This window comes from Haematobia irritans, chromosome 3 (genome assembly GCF_050003625.1).
Source record: "Haematobia irritans isolate KBUSLIRL chromosome 3, ASM5000362v1, whole genome shotgun sequence".
NCBI classification, from domain to species: domain Eukaryota; kingdom Metazoa; phylum Arthropoda; class Insecta; order Diptera; family Muscidae; genus Haematobia; species Haematobia irritans.
This window is the reverse complement of record NC_134399.1, coordinates 194897446-194921043: the sequence shown is the minus strand read 5'-3', so window position 1 is coordinate 194921043 and position 23598 is coordinate 194897446. Positions and strand designations below refer to the sequence as shown.

The 23598-nt window shown below is 34.6% G+C and overlaps 3 protein-coding genes across 10 annotated transcripts in view; 1 reads left to right on the top strand and 2 right to left on the bottom strand.

Moving 5' to 3' along the window:
• LOC142230618 (carboxypeptidase D) overlaps positions 1-23598 on the top strand; it is a 266046-nt gene that overhangs the window by 37880 nt on the left and 204568 nt on the right. The gene's annotated exons all lie outside the window — the stretch shown is intronic.
• On the bottom strand, positions 2618-6428 carry LOC142230578 (trypsin delta-like). Its single transcript, XM_075301217.1, has 2 exons — positions 6101-6428; positions 2618-3232 (listed from the first exon to the last, which is right to left on the bottom strand). The coding sequence occupies exons 1-2, from the start codon at positions 6373-6375 to the stop codon at positions 2704-2706; spliced, it is 804 nt and encodes a 267-aa protein (XP_075157332.1). The 5' UTR covers positions 6376-6428; the 3' UTR covers positions 2618-2703.
• On the bottom strand, positions 18633-19693 carry LOC142230574 (serine protease SP24D-like). Its single transcript, XM_075301215.1, has 2 exons — positions 19385-19693; positions 18633-19314 (listed from the first exon to the last, which is right to left on the bottom strand). The coding sequence occupies exons 1-2, from the start codon at positions 19654-19656 to the stop codon at positions 18786-18788; spliced, it is 801 nt and encodes a 266-aa protein (XP_075157330.1). The 5' UTR covers positions 19657-19693; the 3' UTR covers positions 18633-18785.

The window sequence follows — 23598 nt, the reverse complement described above, 5'->3', positions numbered from 1 at the left end:
AAGTAGAAATTATTGTATATATACGTTTTTAAAATAAAGTGTTTAAAAACATCTTCTATTTTTGAACGCTATTTTGGTTTGTGGTTAAGATGCAAAAACTCCTCACATTTAAAGACTATTTCATTAATTCTTCCTTCTTTCATGAAAACATACCCATTTTTAAGTTGAATCACTTAATTATGAGGACAAAACGACTTTATCGTCTTTTGGACAAGGAAAACAGTTTATATAAAAGAAATTCACAAATGCTATTATAACCAAAATTCACGTTCGTATTTTAAGGAGACGACAATATTTTTTCAGTGCACAAAGCTATTCACATCTACTATTTTAATTTAGTAATATCGTAATAACTTTAGAATATTATAATAACATAAAAAGGATAAACGAGTCAAATGATAATATTCCCAATAATTTACTGACAGTTTATCTAACAAATTTGTATGGTAATAGTAGATTTAAAGTTTACGATAACTTTTATGTATATAATGAAAAAACTTTACAACAAGGTGTATTTGCTACAAAAATGCCCGCATAATGGCTGGACTCATTATTAATGTTTCAACTGAGCTTTGAAATATGTGGAAACGCTTATACTTGCAGCAAGGCTTAGATAAAAACACCGATTTATCCATATTTCAATAGAAACATGTCGAAAATAAAAAAAGCCAAAAATAGCTAAAAGGGTCATGAAAAAAAGCCAGAAAAAAAGCTAAAAGCTAAATGCATTTTTTTTCCCGCTAAACGTCTTCAAAAAAAGCCAAATCTAGCGGGAAAAAAGCTAAATTGGCAACGCTGACTAGGAGTACAATTAGTAGTATAGTCAAGTGTGCAAAATTTGATTGAAATCGGTTCAGATTTAGATATAGCTCCCATATATATCTTTCGCCCGATATGGACTAATATGGTCCTAAAAGCCAGAGTTTTGGCCCAATTTGGTTGAAATTTTGCACAGGGAGTAGATTTAGCATTGTAGCTATGCGCGCCAAATTTGGTTGAAATCGATTCAGATTTATATATAGCTCCCATATATATCTTTCGGCCGATATGCACCTATATGGACTCAGAAGCCAGAGTTTTATGCCCATTAGCTTGAAATTTTGCACAAGAAGTACAATTGGTAGTATAGTCATGTGTGCCAAATTTGATTAAAATCGGTTCAGATTTAGATATAGCTTCCATATATATTTTTCGCCCGATATGGACTTATATGGCCCCCGAAGCCAGAATTTTGGCCCAATTTGCTTGAAATTTTGCACTAGGAGTAAAATTAGTAATATAGTCATGTGTGCCAAATTTGATTGAAATCGGTTCAGATTTAGATATAGCTCCCATATATATCGTTTTCCGATTTCGACAAAAATGGTCAAAATACCAACATTTTCCTTGTTACAGCTTAGTCGAAAATTTGTAAAAATGATTCTAATTTTCCTAAACTTCTAATACATATATATCGAGCGATAAATCATAAATAAACTTTTGCGAAGTTTCCTTAAAATTGCTTCAGATTTAAATGTTTCCCATATTTTTTACTAAAATTGTGTTCCACCCTAGTGCATTAGCCAACTTAAATTTTGAGTCTATAGATTTTGTAAAAGTCTATCAAATTCTGTCCAAATCGAGTTATATTTAAATGTATGTATTTGGGACGGATGTGATATGGTATCGAAAATTTAGATCTACAAAGTGGTGAAGGGTATAATATAGTCGGCCCCGCCCGACTTTGGACTTTCCTTACTTGTTTTTTACTAACATAGTGTACCATCTCAGAGCATTAGCCGACTTAAATTTTAAGTCTATAGATTATAAATTTTGTTCAGATGGAGTCAGATTTTAATGTGTGTATTTGGGACAAAAAGATTTATATATAGCACCCAACACATTTGACGGATTAGATATACTAGCGAAAATGTGGATTTACAAATTGGTGCAGGGTATAATATAGTCGGCCCCGCCCGACTTTAGACTTTTCTTACTTGTTTTGTTTCAAATAGGTTAAAAACATATTAAGAATTAATAAAATGTTACAAATTATTTAATTAATTAATTGATGACACACGTTTCAGACAAGCGTTGTAATGCATTAAAAAGCATAAAAAATTTAAAAATTATATATTTGTCAAAAAATCTCAAAAACTTCTTAATTGCATTCCAAAACACTCAATTCACCTCACACCCTAAGAAGTGATGCAAATTCAGTGCAGCGGCTATTGAAATGGTGGACATCCGTCCTATGACAAGCCCATGTTAAATTCATCGCTTCTGTGTCAATTTGGCACCACTTCCGGATCCAAAAAGAATATTTTCACTACACTTTTTTTGCTGGGATATTTCGTTCGCATACCTTGAAAATTCCAAATTCAACACGCGTCAAGTAAGAATGGCTTAAAGGGCTTTCCCCACTTCAGTTCTACTGCACAATACCCCCATTTTTTGAGGATTTTGCTTCTTTGGTTCAACGTTTTTTTTTGGAAATTAAGAAAACCTTTGTAACTCTGATTTAGGTGTAATAATTTGAAATATACATATGTGAAATTTAGAATTTTAAAGTACATGTATACAAATAACAATTTTTCTTCTCAGAAGGGTCTATATGATATAATTGAAAGCAAGTTCATTTTATAATCCATATATATTTTTCTATATTTTTTTTTTAATTTGTTGATATCACAAATGCATCACGAACATTTCGTATTGCTACTTTTACAAATCCGAGTTTTTCTTCAACCAATTATAATGGTAGGCAACACTGGCATAACCGTCTGGTAAATCAGAAGCACATCCACCAACCACATAATTGGCAACACCGACCAATTCATTTTTATATACTGCGGGACCACCAGAATCACCATTGCATGCACCCTTACCGAAGGGATGAGCCAGGCACAGAACTGTTGGGCTTACCCAAAAGAGACGACGTCGACATTGCTCTTTGGTGAGAGCAGTAAATGTGGTGTATTGTAATACCTTTGGTGTACGTCTACTGCATCTTCCCAATCGCCCCCATCCGGAAACAACAACCGCCGCACCAGAAGGAGGATCTTTGCGAGCCAATGGTATGGCTTTTACTTTATCATTGAGCTTCAAAGGTGATGATAATTTCAGTAGGGCTATATCGTTACCAGTACCGCGGAAAGATGGATTAGTTGTAACCTTACTGATGCCAACAATTTGACCATTACTGTTGACTAGACGGCTACCAGCTCGTATGGTAAGTCTCGATGGGGAGAGGCTGAAAAATTATATGTATAGGAGAAGAAGGGAAGGTTTATTGATGGGAAAAAAATAATTTCAAGAGAATAATTTACAATATTTTAGGTTATGGGCTAAAATTATTATCGCAATAATAATACGATTGCCACAAACCTAAATTTTATTGCTAACGAAGACCATTTTACCCTCGTCGGAAAGAATTACTATAATAAATCTTTGCCCATGAAAATGAGCATATACGCCTCTTGAAAATGTGTTTTTTTTTCAGAGACAAAAAGGGCTGCTAAATTATTGTCACAATAACAATTTTTTGATGATACATAGAATATGTTTGTCTCGAACATAAATTTTATTTCTAACAAAGTAGCCTTTTCTGATGGGAGAACTATCAATAAAACCGTTCTGCTCGTAAAAATGAAAATCTAGTTCCCATGAAAATGTGATTAGTTGGAGAAAAAACTTATTTTTTTTAAATGTTGTTATTGCTATAAGTGTGTTGTTATATACACTCAAAAAAAGTTTACTTGAAATGTAAAGGATTTTAGGATTCGAATAAGTTGGATCTTTAGGATTTCTCGAATAAGGTGCTTCTCTAAAATAAATACAATCTTAGGGATCTATCTAGCTTTAAATCTAGACTCTATAAAATTAAAATTGTGCATTTTTATTTCGATTTATTAAAAAAGATATTCATGTATATATGAAAAATCAGTAAAAAAAAAAAACAAATCATAACATATACTTCTAAGTAAACCAATTTTCTTAATTTTAAAAAATGCAAAATCCTCAAAATAATTTTGAGCCTATATTTAAAGCTTTTTTAACTATAACCTAAACATTCAATATCTCAGTTAATTTAAAGATTATTTCATTAAACCAACAATATTTTTCTTTACTTTAAGGAAAATTTTGCCTAATTTAAAAATATACAATTTTAACAAAAGGACGCAATTTTCAAAGATTCATGTCCTATATTTCAATATGTAAATTTTTAAAGCAAAAATTTCAAACTTTACTTTAATTAAAATTTCTTTATTAAAAAAAAAAAACAAGAATATACGGCCGTAAGTTCGGCCAGGCCGAATCTTATGTACCCTCTTCTTCTGCGAAAGATTGTCATCCACAACGAATTACTTGGGTTGTGGTAATACTTACCGATGGCAAGGTATCTTAAAACTTCTTAACATCGTTTTCTAAATTGTGAGTTAGTCCATACGTGGTATATATTAGACAAAAAAGTTATGTATAGGTAAGTCTACAAGTAATTACGAATCGATATGGACTTTTGCGCGGTACGTGGAGAACCAGAATTGAAATATGGGGGTCGCTTATATGGGGGCTACAATTATGAACTTGATATGGACCACTTTATGTGTGATTGGGATCGATTTATCTGAGGGCTATATATAACTATAGACCGATATGGACCTAGTTAGACATGGTTGTTAACGGCCATATACTAGCACAATGTACCAAATTTCAACTGACTCGGATGAAATTTGCTCCTCCAAGAGGCTCCGAAACCAAATCTCGGGATCAGTTTATATGGGGGCTATATATAATTATGGACTGATATGGACTAATACCTGCATGGTTGTTAGATACCATATAATAACACCACGTACTAAATTTCAATCAGATCGGATGAATTTTGCTTATCCACCGGAGGTCAAATCTGGGGATGGGTTTATAGGGAGGCTATATATAAGTATGGACTGATATGAACCAATTTCTGCATGGTTGTTGGATACCATATACTAACATCACGTACCAAATTTCAACCCAATCAGATGAATTTTGCTCTTCCAAGGGGCTCCGGAGGTCAAATCTAGGGATCGGTTTATATGGGGGCTATATATAATTATGGACCGATTTCGATCAATTTTTGCATGGGTGTTTGAGGCCATATATTAACACCACGTACCAAATTTCAACTGAATCTGATGAATTTTGGTCTTCCAAGAGGCTCCGGAGGTCAAATCTGGGAATCGGTTCATATGGGGGCAATATATAATTATAGACCGATGTGGACCAATTTTTGCATAGTTATTAAAGACCATATACTGACACCATGTACCAAATTTACGCCGGATCGGATGAAATTTGCTTCTCTTAGAGGCTCCGAAAGCCAAATCGGGGGATCGGTTTATATGGGGGCTATATATAATTATTGACCGATGTGGACCAATTTTTGCATGGGTGTTTGAGGAAATATATTAACACCACGTACCAAATTTCAACTGAATCAGATGGATTTTGGTCTTCCAAGAGGCTCCGGAGGTCAAATCTGGGAATCGGTTCATATGGGGGCAATATATAATTATAGACCGATGTGGACCAATTTTTGCATGGTTGTTAGAGATCATATACAAACAACATGTACCAAATTTCAACCGGATCGGATGAAATTTGCTTCTCTTAGAGGCCTCGCAAGCCAAATTTAGGGGTCCGTTTATATGGGGTCTATACGTAAAAGTGGACCGATATGGCCCATTTGCAATACCATCCGACCTACATCAATAACAACTACTTGTGCCAAGTTTCTAGTCGATAGCTTGTTTCGTTCGGAAGTTAGCGTGCTTTCAACAGACGGACGGACGGACATGCTCAGATCGACTCAGAATTTCACCACGACCCAGAATATATATACTTTATGGGGTCTTAGAGCAATATTTCGATGTGTTACAAACGGAATGACAAAGTTAATATACCCCCATCCTATGGTGGAGGGTATAAAAATTGTCCTTAATATTATGTAAATTACGTAACCTATCATTTAGGTTGCATAATCACTCATATTAGACCAATATTGCTTTCAGTGTACTTTTCTGAAATATCCTAACTACTTTCGTAGTTCATGTCAATGCCATTAAAATATTTTACTTACGATTTAACACAATGAGCTGCGGTCACCACATAATTTGCCGAAATTATTGATCCTCCACATGTGTGATAGCCATTGTATCGCAATGATACCTGATAGGGAAATTGTCCATCACTTGCACTATTACCATTCACTATACGTCCTTGGGGATAAAGCAAAGGCAAAGGAGTACTTTCAATATCAGGATATATCTCCGTAGTATCATTTTCAGATGCGGCACACTGCAGTGACCAGAGAAGGCAAAATAGCAAATATTTTCCTATTTTTACCGTATACATGATGCAAATTCCTATGTCAGAGAATAACGAAATTAACTGTATTAGCCAATGTTTCAAACTTCAAGGTTTTTATATTTTCTTCCAGCCAAGGTAATGCCAAGGTGACTGTAACTTATTTTCTTGGAACTCTTTTTATCTCCGATAAGAAAACCATTATTGTTTGAACATTAGTAGGTATAAGTCATTGCGATTGTACAGTAATTAAGACCTAATTGATGGTCCTAATGACTTATTTAATGAGCTAATACATGCAAAAGCATTTTAAAAATTTCTTGTAAAAAATTATATTTTTCTTAATTTGTAAGCCGTTACGCCGATGATATCATCGGAATTGATTTTAATTTTTTCCATTAAATTAAAGACGCAAATATTAGAAATTTGCCTGGTATTTTTATACCCTCCACCATAGGATGGGGGTATATTAACTTTGTCATTCCGTTTGTAACACATCGAAATATTGCTCTAAGACCCCATAAAGTATATATATTCTGGGTCGTGGTGAAATTCTGAGTCGATCTAAGCATGTCCGTCCGTCCGTCCGTCTGTCCGTCTGTCCGTCCGTCTGTCCGTCTGTCCGGCTGTCCGTCCGTCTGTGGAAATCACGCTAACTTCCGAACGAAACAAGCTATCGACTTGAAACTTGGCACAAGTAGTTGTTATTGATGTTGGTCGGATGGTATTGAAAATGGGCCATATCGGACCACGTTTACGTATAGCCCCCATATAAACCGATCCCCAAATTTGGCTTGGGGAGCCTCCAGGAGCAGCAAAATTCATCCGATCCGGTTGAAATTTGGTACGTGGTCTTAGTATACGGTCTCTAACAACCATGCAAAAATTGGTCCATATCGGTCCATAATTATATATAGCCCCCATATAAACCGATCCCCAGATTTGACCTCCGGAGCCTCTTGGAGGGGCAAAATTCATCCGATCTGATTGAAATTTGGTACCTGATGTTAGTATACGGTTTTAAACAACCATGCAAAAATTGGTCCATATCGGTCCATAATTATATATAGCCCCCATATAAACCGATCCCCAGATTTGACCTCCGGAGCCTCTTGGAGAAGCAAAATTCATCCGATCCGGTTGAAATTTGGTACCTGATGTTAGTTTACGGCCACTAATAACCATGCAAAAATTGGTCCATATCGGTCCATAATTATATATAGCCCCCATATAAACCGATCCCCAGATTTGACCTCCGGAGCCTCTTGGAAGAGCAAAATTCATCCGATCCAGTTGAAATTTGGTACATGGTGTTAGTATATGGTCTCTAACAACCATGCCAAAATTGGTCCATATCGGTCCATAATTATATATAGTTCCCATATAAACCGTCCTCAGATTTGACGTCCGGAACCTCTTGGAGGAGCAAAAGTCATCCGATACGGTTGAAATTTGGTACATTTTGTCAATATATGGCCTCTAACAGCCATGTAAAAATTGGTCCATATCGGTCTTTAGTTATATATAGCCGATGACTTATTACACAAAAATTGGTCCATATCGCCAAAAATAATCTACCAAAACTTTATTTCCATAGAAAATTTTGTCAAATTTTATTACTATAGAAAGTTTTGTCAAAATTTCATTTCTATAGAAAGTTTTGTCAAAAGTTTATTTCTATACAAATGTTTGTCAAGATTTTATTTCCATAGAAAATTTTGTCAAAATTTTATTTCTATAGAAAATTTTGTCAAAATTTTATTTCTATAGAAAATTTTGTAATCTACCAAAACTATATTTCCATAGAAAATTTTGTCAAATTTTATTACTATAGAAAGTTTTGTTAAAATTGCATTTCTATAGAAAGTTTTGTCAAAAGTTTATTTCTATAGAAATGTTTGTCAAAATTTTATTTCTATAGAAAATTTTGTAAAAAATTTATTTCTGTAGAAAATTTTGTCAACATTTTATTTCTATACAAAATTTTGTCAAAATTTCATTTCTATACAAAATTTTGTCAACATTGTATTTCTATAGAAATTTTTGTCAAAATTGTATTGCTATAGAAAATTTTGTCAACATTTTACTTCCATAGAAAATTTTGTCAACATTTTATTTCTATAGAAAATTTTGTCAAGTTTTTATTTCTATAGAAAATTTTGTCAAATTTTTATTTCTATAGAAAATTTTGTCAAAATTTTATTTCTATAGAAAATTTTGTCAAGGTTTCATTTCTATAGAAAATTTTGTCAAAATTTTATTTCTATAGAAAATTTTGTCAAACTAGATTATATACGTATTTAATCGGCCTTTTTTTGTTTAATATATACCCCGTATGGGCTAACTTACAATTTAGAAGACAGTGTTAAAAAATTTTACGATACCTTCCCATCGGCAAGTGTTATCGCAACCCAAGTAATTCGATTGTGGATGACAGCCTTTAGTAGAAGTTCCTACGCAATCCATGGTGGAGGGTACATAAGATTCGGCCTGGCCGAACTTACGGCCGTATATACTTGTTTGAACTACTTTCTTCCGGGACGACGTTGTACACTGAAAAAATATTGCCTTGATGCCAAAGATTGCATGTCTTTACAATACGAATGCAAATTTTGCTTAGTATAGAAGATGCATATCTCTGATATAAAGTTTTGTTTCTTGTCCAAAAGTTCATAAAATTTTCAATTATGTCTTTGAAACCGATCACGCTTTTTTTGTTAGTGTACACGCAAAGAAGAACAACCTACGCGTATAGGTTAGGTTAGGTTAGGTGTATCAGGCTCACTTAGACTATTCAGTCCATTGTGATACCACATTGGTGAACTTCTCTCTTATCACTGAGTGCTGCCCGATTCCATGTTAAGCTCAATGACAAGGGACCTCCTTTTTATAGCCGAGTCCGAACGGCGTTCCACATTGCAAACCTTGGGGTATAACCAAGGCCGTAGCCAGGATTTTAATTCGGGGGGGGTTCAACTTAAAAAAAATATATATTCATATAATCTCATGTGAAGAAAATTTTATTTATGCATAGGTATGTATACAATATTTTTATAATATTAAATTGAGCCGACGGGCTTTTTGGGCAGCAAATAAATCAATTACTTCTTCAGTCGGCACATTTATGCGGCGATGAAATTTTTTTTTTATAGAAAATTTTGTCAAAATTTTATTTCAATTTAAAATTTTGTACAAATTTTATTTCTATAGGAAATTTTTGTAAAATTTTATTTCTATAGAAAAAAATTTGCAACATTTTTTTTCTACAGATTTTTTTTTTGCAAAATTTTATTTCTATAGAAATTTTTTGCAAAATTTTATTTATATAGAAAATTTTGTCAAAATTTTATTTTCTTTAAAATTCAGTCTCTTGACAATAATCTTCCAGTGAAATTTTTGTTGAAATTTAATAAAAAGAACATTTCCGCTTAAAAAATACCTTTTTGTACTTTCTTAAAAATTGTATTTTCCATCCCTGAGTAACTGGCAAAGTGACTAAAATTTTTAAAAGAATATGCACGTTTGGAAATATCTCTTTATTGCACTCTCAAAGTGCTTCCATCGCTGAATTAGGCAGGTTCTTTTCGCAGGTTTTGCGCCATTTCATTTACACATGTGTGTTTGGCTGTTTCGTTGTTGTTGCTATGGCCAAACAAAGCGAGTCATGTTCACAAAAAGAACAACAAACACAAATAAAAGCAGAAAGACATTTTCCAAAAATGAAATTTGTGGTGCGAGAACAAAAACAATTTGTTTTTTTCGACCGTCATTTGACGGGCTTTTCAACTAGTATTCTATGATTTGTGCAAGTTCTATAGGTAAGCGTTTTTCAAAATAAAACCTCCAGCTTTTCTTCAACATCTTCGATAAGATTTTTCTATGCAGCTAAAAATATATATTTATTTATATAAAAATATTCATTCATTTCGGGGGGGGGTTTGATCCCCCTCATCCCCCCCTGAATACGGCCTTGGGTATAACAAACGTTGTTCTTTTTTAATTACACTGAAAAAAAGCATGTCCGGTTCCAAAGATTTTGTCTCTACTTTAAAAAATTTGGTATTGATTCCGAGCTAAAGCAGCGGAGAATACAAGTAAGAATACCTTTAAGACACAATTCTCTTTTAAATTTAGGTTTTGTGTACTTGACTCTAGGAAGCAAATTTTAATTTTTCGCTTTCTCACCTTTTTTTCTTCATATGCTATCAAAGTCCTTTAAAAACGAGTTAACGACAACTTTATTCTCCCAATTAAGACACGCCTTCCAGTAGAAATTATGCAATGTTTCAAGTAAAAAACTTCTTTAAAATAAAGTTTTGAAAAACATGTCCTATATTTGAACGGTTTTTTGCTTTGTAGTCAAGATGCAAAAAAGACAACAAATTTAAAGACAATTTCATTAATTTTAAAGTTTTTTTTCTGAATTATTAAAGTCAAGGTGACCTTAGCCCAAACATTTTTACTTTCATGTTATGATACCCATGTTTAAGTCAAATCACTTAATTATAAGGACAATACGACTTCATTGAAAAGTTTATCGACTTTTCGACAAGGAAAAAAACTTTATATTAGAGAAATGCGTCTTCTATGCTAAGCAAAATTTGCATTCGTGTTTTAAAGACATGAAATCTTTGAACTCATTCCAATATTTTTTTCAGTGTAGTTAAAAAACTTACAAACAAACAAGTAAGCAAAGTAGAAAGTCGGGCGGGGCCGACTATATCATACCCTAAACCACCCTTACTGAATTAGTAATCATACGATAAGCATTTGTGGGGTAACATTGATATAGGTCTGGGAGATAAACCACAGTTGTATATTTAAGAAAATTAAGGGTCATGTTTATGGGTGCTTTGTCTCAATCTGACTATAGCTCATAACAGGTTGGCTGATAAGTCCCCGGTCTAACAAAGGAAAACACATTTTTTTTGTCAAAATTCGTTTTTATTATTCAACATAGTTCCCTTCAAGAGCGATACAACAATTATAACGACCTTCCAATGTTTTGATACCATTTTGGTAATACTCTTCGGTTTTCCTCAAAATAGGCCTCAGTTTCAGCGATCACCTCTTCATTGCAGTCAAATTTTTTCCCTGCGAGCATCCTTTTGAGGTCTGAGACAAAGAAAAAGTCGCTGGGGGCCAGATCTGGAGAATACGGTGGGTGGGGAAGCAATTCGAACCCCAATTCATGAATTTTTGCCATCGTTCTCACTGACTTGTGGCACGGTGCGTTGTCTTGGTGGAACAACACTTTTTTCTTTTTCATATGGGGCCGTTTTGCCGCGATTTCGACCATACGCCATATAATAGTCACTGTTGATGGTTTTTCCCTTCTCAAGATAATCGATAAAAATTATTCCATGCGCATCCCAAAAAAACAGAGGCCATTACTTTGCCAGCGGACTTTTGAGTCTTTCCACACTTCGGAGACGGTTCACCGGTCGCTGTCCACTCAGCCGACTGTCGATTGGACCCAGGAGTGTAGTGATGGAGCCATGTTTCATCCATTGTCACATATCGACGGAAAAACTCGGGTGTATTACGAGTTAACAGCTGCAAACACCGCTCAGAATCATCAACACGTTGTTGTTTTTGGTCAAATGTGAGCTCGCGCGGCACCCATTTTGCACAGAGCTTCCGCATATCCAAACATTGATGAATGATATGACCAACACGTTCCTTTGATATCTTTAAGGCCTCTGCTATCTCGATCAACTTCATTTTACGGTCATTCAAAATCATTTTGTGGATTTTTTTGATGTTTTCGTCGGTAACCACCTCTTTCGGGCGTCCACTGCATTCACCGTCCTCCGTGCTCATTTCACCTCGCTTGAAGTTTGCATACCAATCAATTATTGTTGATTTCCCTGGGGCAGGGTCCGGAAACTCATTATCAAGCCAAGTTTTTGCTTCCACCGTATTTTTCCCCTTCAGAAATCAGTATTTTATGAAAACACGAAATTCCTTTTTTTTCATTTTTTCACAATAACAAAAGTTGCTTCCCAAAAGACGCTCTATCTCACAAACTAATTGACTTACAGACGTCAAATTTTGACACGAATCATTTGAAGGTTGGTACTATATAAAAATAATATGCATTTAATACTAGCGACGCCATCTATGTGTCAGACCGGGGACTTATCAGCCACCTGTTAGTCAGTGTTGCCAGGGAAAATGTTCGGTTTACCCTACAAGGACAAAGAAAGTTCCCTACTTTCCCATATATTCCCAAATAATTTTCCCTACAATATTTTCGTTAAATTTAAACAAATTGTACAAAACAAAAATGGTTCTAAGTACTTTATTATCTTAAAACATGAGAATGCAACGTATATAACCTAGAAAATAGATTTGTTCTACCACCACGGTTGCCACAGTTGGTAGAATTCTACCAAAAATAGTATTTTTTGTTTGTTAAATCTCTATAGAAATAAAATTTTGGAAAAAGTTTCTATAAATATTTTTGTTTTTTTGAGAAAATTTTCTATAGAAATAAAATTTTGATAATAAATTCTATAGAAATAAAATTTTGAGAAAAAAAATCCATAGAAATAAGATTTTGAGGAAATTTTTTATAGAAATAATATTTTGAAAAAAATTTCTATAGAAATACCATATTGACAAAATTTTCTTTAGGAATAAAATGTTGACAAAATTTTCTACAGGAATAAAATTTTAACAAAAATTTCTATAGAAATATTTGTTTGGCAGATTTGTGGTAATCTTCAAATTTTGTTAGATTTTTTTTGGCACGAGCGGTAACTATTGTTACCACACATTGTTAAAGATCAAGCCTTGCCGGCTTCTAATTTCCTCCTCTAGAGCCACCAAAATGTAAAAATTATTACAAATTGTGTTGAGTGAAAATGTCCCTACATTGTGGCTCTACGTTCTAAAAGACACTAAATATTAGAAAAAAACCTACATATAGGGAATTTCCCCTACTTCTAGCAACACTGGCTGTAGTTGATATTGCACCTACGGGGTTAGTATGCCACTAATATTGAGCCCATTATTAAAAAGGAGAAAATCGTTCAATTCACTGAAAAAAATATTGTCGTGGGGTCAAAGATTTCATGTCTTTAAAATACGAATGCAAATTTTGCTTAGCATAGAAGACGCATTTCTCTAATATAAAGTTTTTTTCCTTGTCCAAAAGTCGATAAATTTTTCAATAAAGTCGTATTATCCTTATAATTAAGTGATTTCACTTACAAATGGGTATCATAACATGAAAGAAAAACCGTTAGGGCTAAGGTCAACTTGACTTCAATAATTCAGAAAAATTCTTTAAATTTAATGAAATTGTCTTTAAATTTGTTGTCTTTTTGCATCTTGACTACAAAGCAAAAAATCGTTATAATATAGGACATGTTTTTCAACACTTCATTTTAAAGACGCTTTTTACTTGATACATAGCATAATTACTACTGGAAGTCGAGTCTTAGTTTTGAAAATAAAGTTGTCGTTAACTAGTTTTTAAAGGACTTTGATAAAATATGAAGAAAAAAGCTGAAAAAGCGAAAAATTAAAATTTGCTTCCTAGAAGCAAATACACAAAACCCAAATTTAAAAGAGAATTGTGTCTTAAAAGTATCCTTACTTGTATTCTCCGCTTCTTTTGGCTCGGAATCAATACCAAAATTTTTAAAGTAAAGACAAAAACTTTGGAACCGGACATGCTTTTTTTTTCAGTGTCAGTGTGGGTAATAAATCCAAATTTGGAAAAAATCGAGCAATATTCTTATGCAAGAGCTACAAGCAATATTGTTATGTAAGGGCTATCTTGTGCACAATTAGAGTAAGATTAGTTAAAAATGAGGCCTCTATGGTCAAACATAAAGTTATTAGGGGCAAATTTTTCAAAATCGGGCCATACATATATGGGAGCTATATCTACATCTGAACCGATTTCGATGAAATTTTGCACATAACGCTAGTACTATAGAGGACTGGATCTAGCCAACTTTTAGTACTATCGGTTAATAAATAAGGGTTCTATGACCAAATTTGGGAAAATCGGGCTATACATATATATGGGAGCTATATCTCAATCTGAACCGATTTCGATGAAATTTTACACATACAGTTAGTGCTATAGAAAATTACATTTGGCTAACTTTGAGTACTATCGGTTGATAAATAAGGGTTCTATGACCAAATTTAGAAAAATCGGGCGGTACATATATATGGGAGCTATAGCTAAATCTGAACCGATTTCGATGATTTTTTGCACATCTAGTTAGTGCTATAGAAGATTACATTTAGCCAACTTTGAGTAAGATCGGTTGATAAATAAGGGTTTTGTGGCCAAATTTGAGAAAATCGGGCGATACATATATATGAGAGCTATATCTAAATCTGAACCAATTTGGATGAAATTTTACAGACTTGAATGGCGACGAAAAAGATTATTTTTTGCCAAATTTGGTTACGATCCGTTTGTACAAATGCGCAACGTAACCCCATTTGTCGAAATCGGCCGATACATATATATGGGAGCTATATCTAAATTTGATCCGATTTCTTCCAAATTCAATAGCGTTCGTCCTTGTGCCCAAAAAACTCCCTGTACCAAATTTCATCAAAATCGGTTAATAATTGCGACCGGAATACTGTGAACAACAAATACATGGACAGACGGACGGACTGACACCAAGCGCTAGATCGACTCAGGAGATGATTCTGAGTCGATCGGTATATATTTTATGGGGTCTAAAATCAATATTTCTGGTAGGCACATTTTTTGGATCACACATTTTTTGGATCAAACTTATTATACCCTGACCACTATATGGTTTAGGGTATAAAAAGAGAAAATCGTTAAATTAGTGTGGGTAATAAATACAAATTTGTAAAAATCGAGCAATATTCTTATGTAAGAGATACAAGTACGTATAAGTACGATCGGCTAGTACATCAAAATTTTAAATTTGAGTAACATTGGTTAATAAATAAGAGTACTATGGCCAAATTTGGGAAAATCGTGCGATGCATGTATATGGAAGCTATATCTAAATCTGAACCAATTTGCATAATATTTTGCGGGTTTGATTAATACCACAAAAGGTTACCTTGTGCAAGATTTGAGTAAGATTAGTTACGAAATGAGGCCTGTATGTTCAAACATAAGGTTATAAGGGCGAATTTTTCAAAATCGGGCGATGCATATATGAGAGCTATATCTAAATTTGAACCGATTTCTATGAAATTTTGCACATATAGTTAGTACTATACAGGACTGGATCTAGCCAACTTTTAGTAAGATCGGTTAATAGATAAGGGTTCTATGGCCAAATTTGGGAAAATCGGGCTATAGATATATATGGGAGTTATATCTAAATCTGAACCGATTTCGATGATTGTTTGCACATATAGTTAGTGCTATAGAAGACTACATTTAGCCAAATTTGGGTAAGATCGGTTAAAAAATTAGGGTTTTATGGCCAAATTTAGAAAAATCGGGCGGTACATATATATGGGAGCTATAGCTAAATCTGAACCGATTTTGATGATTTTTTGCACATATAGTTAGTGCTATAGAAGATTATATTTAGCCAACTTTGAGTAAGATCGGTTGATAAATAAAGGTTTTGTGGCCAAATTTGGGAAAATCGGGCGATACATATATATGAGAGCTATATCTAAATCTGAACCGATTTGAATGAAATTTTGCAGACTTGAAGGGCGATGGAAAAGATTACCTTTTGCCAAATTTGGTGACGATCCGTTTGAAAAAACGTGCAACGTGACCCCATTTGTCGAAATCGGGCGATACATTTATATGGGAGCTATATCTAAATTTGATCCGATTTCTTCCAAATTCAATAGCGTTCGTCCTTGTGCCCAAAAACTCCCTGTACCAAATTTCATCAAAATCGGTTAATAATTGCGACCGCAATCCTGTGAACAACAAATACATGGACAGACGGACGGACGGACGGATACCAAGCGCTAGATCGACTCAGGAGGTGATTCTGAGTCCCTAAAATTTCAAAGGAAACTATATCGGGATAGTACACTGCTCTGCTTGTGAGAATATCTCTCATTAAACCCCCCTGAAATTTCAAAGGAAACTATAATACAGTCGAAGCTCTGTTTAACGAATATCCCATTTAGCGAAAATCCAATTTAACGAATGTCAAAATTCTTAACATTGAGTATTCTAAATAACGAACAATTGAACAAAATTTACGTTCGATTTAACGAAAAGGCTTTTAATCTTAAGAAAATAAAAAACAAAAAATCAGCAATATATGACGATTGTGAGAATGGCTTAAGTCCTTAGGAAATGTCCACAAAGTACGGCATTCCCAAGATATTTAAATTCCATTAAAATGTTTGAAAACACATATTCAATGGCCGGGTAACTGGTCCCGCCGGGTAACTGGTCCCGCCGGGTAACTGGTCCCGCCGGGTAACTGGTCCCGCCGGGTAACTGGTCTATGTATCTACAACAGAGCCGGTCCAGGACTACTCCCTGGTGTGAATAGACCAGTTCCAGTTCTGGCCGAAACGTATGGAAGGGACCGGTCACTTCAACACGGGTTTGTCATTGACGGGGATAAATTTACACTGCAGGCCACGGATTGGACTCATTCCAAACTACATGACCTGGGAGAACTTAGTAGGGCTAGACAGGTCCTCATGAACCAGTCTGGGACAAACCCTTAGGTACCGGAATTATTTTGATCATCCAAATTGCACCAGAAAGAAAAACTTTTGGACATAGGCCCATAGGTAAATGTCTAGATAAAATAAAATTTTAAAATAATGAGAGTATAGGAATCAATAAAATATATGAAAATTTAAAAACTACGACAAACACGAGCACTGGTACTAGTCCTGTGATAGATCCGTTAGTGGCAATATTTCGTAGGATTGCCAGTTGGACAAGTGGTGAATTTTTCTCTTAATAATGAGTGCTACCCGATTCTATATTTAGCTCAATAACAAGGAACCTCCGTCTTATAGCTGAAGAGAAACTATAAAATACACAGGAATGTCAACATCATTAGTGAGAGGGATAAACTACCCCTGAAAAACTTTTTTGGTGCTTGGTCGAAACGGCAATCTAGCGTTGAGAGTACATCTATGCCGGCAGGAGCAGCAGAGTAATGGTGCATGTAGGACGTTTTAGGAAGATGTTACTATGAACACTACCTATGCCTGGCCCATCTTGAAACCGGGGACTGGAAACAAATTATGCAATTCGTCTAAGAAGTTAAGAGCACACAAATTATGACATGGGTGTATATAGGCCCCCATACGACAGCGAATCTTGGATCCTCTTTTTAATCTAACCTAACCTAGATATATCAAGTTCATCAGGATTATTTTAAGTATTATTTTTTAAGTATCTCTGTGCTTTAATTTTTTCAAATGATTATGAATTTTTACTCATCTGGTAAAAAAACTAAGATTTTCAATAAAAGTTAACATTTAATATTCCCGTTCGATTTAACGAATTTTTCTAAATAACGAAAGAGCCTGACAATATATCGTTCGTTAAACCGAGCTTCGACTGTATTTGATTCATGGTGGTGGGTATTTAAGATTCGTCCCGGCCGAACTTACTGCTTTATATACTTGTTTTCTGTGCAGTTTCCGGAGTCTGTTGAAGGAACAAATTTCATTCCATCCCGCTGAAATTGGATGTACAATGTTAGTATATACCCCCTAATAACCATGAACAGGAAAAATTTTTACCAAACTATTTCCAAATAAAATTTTAATTGAATTTTCGAAAATATTGATTAAAACACAAAACAAAAATCAATCACAAAACTTATAAATAATATCAATTAATTTTTTAATTGACTTTGATTGAAGATATTTTAATTAAAAATTAATTGGATCAATTAATTTCGTGATTGAATCCAAAAATTATTTTTATAGGTGGAACAATTGGTCTATATTGATGCAGAATTATATAGTTCCCATATAAAACGATCCTCAGATTTAATTTACGGAGCATTTTGAAGAGCAAATTTCATCCCATCCGATTGAAATTTGGTATGCGATGTTCTAGTAATCAAGCAAAAAATGTTCCATAACAGTTCATAATTATTTATAGCCCCCATATAAACCGACTACCAAAAATTTTACTAGAAATACCATATTGTGTATGACCATCTTTAGTAGAACTATGTACGCAATCCACGGTGGAGGGTACGTAACAATCGGCCTGGCCAAACTATCGGTCGTATATACTGGATTTTAACTTGTCTTCGCATCCAACAAAATTTCGCATCAACATTTGTCACAAAAAGTCCATACTTTTGTTCCACAACACAGCGAAAAGAAAATCTTAAATGATATCTTTTTTAGGTGCATATGGTATTAATACCAGATAAGTATTTTTTTTTATTTTAGGTAAAAATTTGAGATGATTTAGTAATCAATCAATAAATTTCACATTGTTGAAAATTCAAATGTTCAACCAAAAAAAAAATCTATTCCTTTGAGTTTGTTTTCAACCATTCAAGGTGTGCAGCCACACTGGCAAACCCATCAGCATTATAACCACATTTGCCCTGGTAGAAACTGACAACACCTACCAATTGGTTATTATAGACAGCTGGACCACCAGAATCACCATTACAAATTCCATTATCAGCTGATCCCACGAAACATATGGCACTCTCTGGAACATAACCATTTATCCATTTTCTGCAATCCTGATTGTCTAGCGATACCAATGTATGATGCTTGAGCAAGGGTGACATAGGTCCTGTGTAACTAATACGACCCCAACCAGAAACTGAAACCAAGACGCCTGATTTGGGATCCTCTGAAGCCATTGCAATGGGACTAACTTTGGCATTGAATTCCAATGGTTTGACCAATTTCACTAAGGCTATGTCATGACTAAAGTCCGGAGCATAATCAGGATGTGGTATGGTGTCTTCTACTGCTATATGTTGACCACCCGAAGATGAAGATACACTGCCAGCTCGAACACTTAAGAATTCTACAGGAATCCTACAAAACGCAGATGAAATTGTTATTATGGAATATAGTTTCTTTTTGTTAGTCTTGCTCACACACTTACTTTTTATAAGGACGATCATAGACCACACAATGTGCTGCTGTTACCACATATTTGGAAGATATAATGGTTCCCCCACAATTGTGAGTATTTTGTAGCAATAATGAAACTTGATAGGGAAATTGTCCAGGTCTGGCTAAATGTCCACCAAGTATACGTGGTTCAATAAGAGGATTTCTGGTTGCTTCACATCCTTGTTGGAGGCTAAGCCCCAAGACAATGCAAATTAGGACGTTTAAATTCCATGAATTTTTCGAAATCATGTTGCTTGTCATCGTATTGCAATTGCTTTTACGAACTGTAAAGATTGAGTGTATATTTTACAATATATATATATATATATACTGTCAATGCCAAGTGGAGAAATGAAATCGAATACGTGTTAGATATACTTGACTAATTAATTAAAACGGTTCTTTTAATTTTATCAAAATCATCAAGTGCTATATATATTAAGAAAATTAATTAAAATTTCATCTTTAGTTAGGTAAGTAATTGGACATAATTCAACTAACAGTCTCAAGATTCCAGCAACAATGTATGATCAGTGCCAATGTTTGTGTTTGGTAAAAATTGCTGAATAGTCCAACGAAATTTTGTAACACTTGAGATTGTAACACGGTTTTCTTGTCTCTTTCATCAAATAAACCATCCAGAATGACAACATAAGAATGTAACAGGTTGGCTGATAAGTCCCCGGTATAACAAAGAAAAACACATTTTTTTGTCAAAATTCGTTTTTATTATTCAACAAAGTTCCCTTCAAGAGCGATACAACGATTATAACGACCTTCCAATTTTTTGATACCATTTTGGTAGTACTCCTTCGGTTTTGCCTCAAAATAGGCCTCAGTTTCGGCGATCACCTCTTCATTGCAGCCAAATTTTTTCCCTGCGAGCATCCGTTTGAGGTGTGAGAACAAGAAAAAGTCGCTGGGGGCCAGATCTGAAGAATACGGTGGGTGGGGAAGCAATTCGAAGCCCAATTCATGAATTTTTGTCATCGTTCTCAATGACTTGTGGCACGGTGCGTTGTCTTGGTCGAACAACACTTTTTTCTTCTTCATATGGGGCCGTTTTGCCGCGATTTCGACCTTCAAACGCTCCAATAACGCCATATAATAGTCACTGTTGATGGTTTTTCCCTTCTCAAGATAATCGATAAAAATTATTCCATGCGCATCCCAAAAAACAGAGGCCATTACTATGCCAGCGGACTTTTGAGTCTTTCCACGCTTCGGAGACGGTTCACCGGTCGCTGTCCACTCAGCCGACTGTCGATTGGACTCAGGAGTGTAGTGATGGAGCCTTGTGTCCTCCATTGTCACATATCGACGGAAAAACTCGGGTGTATTACGAGTTTACAGCTGCAAACACCGCTCAGAATCATCAACACGTTGTTGTTTTTGGTCAAATGTGAGCTCGCGCGGCACCCATTTTGCACAGAGCTTCCGCATATCCAAATATTGATGAATGATATGACCAACACGTTCCTTTCATATCTTTAAGGCCTCTGCTATCTCGATCAACTTCATTTTACGATCATTCAAAATTATTTTGTGGATTTTTTTTTTTTATGTTTTCGTCGGTAACCACCTCTTTCGGGCGTCCACTGCGTTCACCGTCTTCCGTGCTCATTTCACCACGCTTGAATTTTGCATACCAATCAATTATTGTTGATTTCCCTGGGGCAGAGTCCGGAAACTCATTATCAAGCCAAGTTTTTGCTTCCACCGTATTTTTCCCCTTCAAAAAACAGTATTTTATCAAAACACGAAATTCCTTTTTTTCCATTTTTTTCACAATAACAAAAGTTGCTTCACAAAAGACGCTCTATCTCACAAACTAATTGACTTACAGACGTCAAATTTTGACACGAATCATTTGAAGATTGGTACTATATAAAAATAATATGCATTTAATACTAGCGACGCCATCTATGTGTCAGACCGGGGACTTATCAGCCAACCTGTTATGTACAGTGTTGACAATATTTGGGATTTTCCCCCAAATTGGTTATGTTTATTCACGGATAAAGACGAAATTTTTGGGTTGAGGATAATTCTAGAAATTCTTAGCATAATGGTTCACATGATTTGTCAGACTTTTTGAAAATTGGACCGAAGAACGATTAGGGGTGATGCCCAGACAAAGATCCGCTACAGAGGTATCCGATTTTTTAATCATTGGCCGGGGACAAATGAAAAGGCACAAGGGAGGGAGACCTTCTTTCTCCTTAGGTAAGATTAGGTGGCAGCCCGGTGTATCCGACTCACTTAAGGGCTGGTTATGCATTCAAAAACGGGTCGTAAGTGTAGTGTGGCGTGTCAGCTTTTTGTTTTTGATATACGACAGCCCATACAAACGATTACCCAACGTTTGCACAACGTAAACGTGTCGTAACATAGATACAAAATTATCCAAAAATTTTGTACAGGAAGAAAATTTTGTAAAAATTTCATATTTGGCAAAATTATCTATAGAAATGGAATTTTGACAAAATTTTCTTACGAAATTAAATTTTAACTAAATTTTCTATAGAAATGGAATGTTGACAAAATTTCCTTAAGAAATTAAATTTTGACAAAATTTCCTTAAGAAATTAAATTTTAACAAAATTAAAATTTAAAAAGAAATTTATACATATAAAATTATCCAAAAATTTTGTACAGGAAGAAAATTTTGTAAAAATTTTATATAGAAATAAATTTTTGACAAAATTGTCTATAGATATAAACAAGTAAGGAAAGTCTAAAGTCGGGCGGGACCGACTATATTATACCCTGCACCACTTTGTAGATCTAAATTTTCGATACCATATCACATCTGTCAAATGTGTTGGGGGCTATATATAAAGGTTTGTCCCAAATACATACTTTTAAATATCACTCGATCTGGACAGAATTTGATAGACTTCTACAAAATCTTTACACTCAAAATTGAAGTCGGCTAATGCACTAGGGTGGAACAAAATGCTTGTAAAAAAATATGGGAAACATTTAAATCTGAAGCAATTTTAAGGAAACTTCGCAAAAGTTTATTTATGATTTATCGCTCCATATATATGTATTAGAAGTTTAAGAAAATTAGAGTCATTTTTACAACTTTTCGACTAAGCAGTGGCGATTTTACAAGGAAAATGTTGGTATTTTGACCATTTTTGTCGAGATCAGAAAAACATATATATGGGAGCTATATCTAAATCTGAACCGATTTCAACCAAATGTGGCACGCATAGTTACAATGCTAATTCTACTCCCTGTGAGAATTTTCAATTAAATCGGAGTAAAAGATTGGCCACTGTGGTCATATGATTGTAAATCGGGCGAAAGATATATATGGGAGCTATATCTAAATCTGAACCGATTTCAATAAAATTTAGCGCACTTGACTACACTACTAATTGTACTCCATGTGCAAAATTTCAACCAAATTGGGCCTAAACTCTGGCTTCTGGGGGCCATATAAGTCCATATCGGACGAAAGATATATATGGGAGCTATATCTAAATCTGAACCGATTTCTTCCAAAATCAATAGGGTTATATTCTGACCCAAAACAGGAACATGTTCCAAATTTGAAGTCGATTGGACTTAAACTGCGACCTAGACTTTGATCACAAAAATGTGTTCACAGACGGACGGACAGACGGACATGGTTATATCGACTCAGGGAACCACCCCGAGCATTATTGCCAAAGACACCGTGTGTCTATCTCGTCTCCTTCTGGGTGTTACAAACATATGCACTAGCTTATAATACCCTGTTCCACAGTGTGGCTCAGGGTATAAATATGGGAAACATTTAAATCTGAAGCAATTTTAAGGAAACTTCACATACTTTTATTTATGATTTATCGCTCGATATATATGTATTAGAAGTAGAGGAAAATTAGAGTAATTTTTACAACTTTTCGACTAAGCAGAGGCGATTTTACAAGGAAAATGTTGGTATATATATGGGAGCTATATCAAAATCTGAACCAATTTCAACCAAATTTGGGATGCATAGCAACAATGCTTATTATACTCCCTGTGCAAAATTTCAACTAACTCGCAGTACAAAATTGGCCTCTGTGGTCATATGAGTGTAAATCGGGCGAAAGCTATATATGGGAGCTATATCTAAATCTGAACCGATTTCAATCAAATTTGGCACACTTGACTACACTACTAGTTGTACTCCTAGTGCAAAATTTCAATCAAATTGGCTTCTAG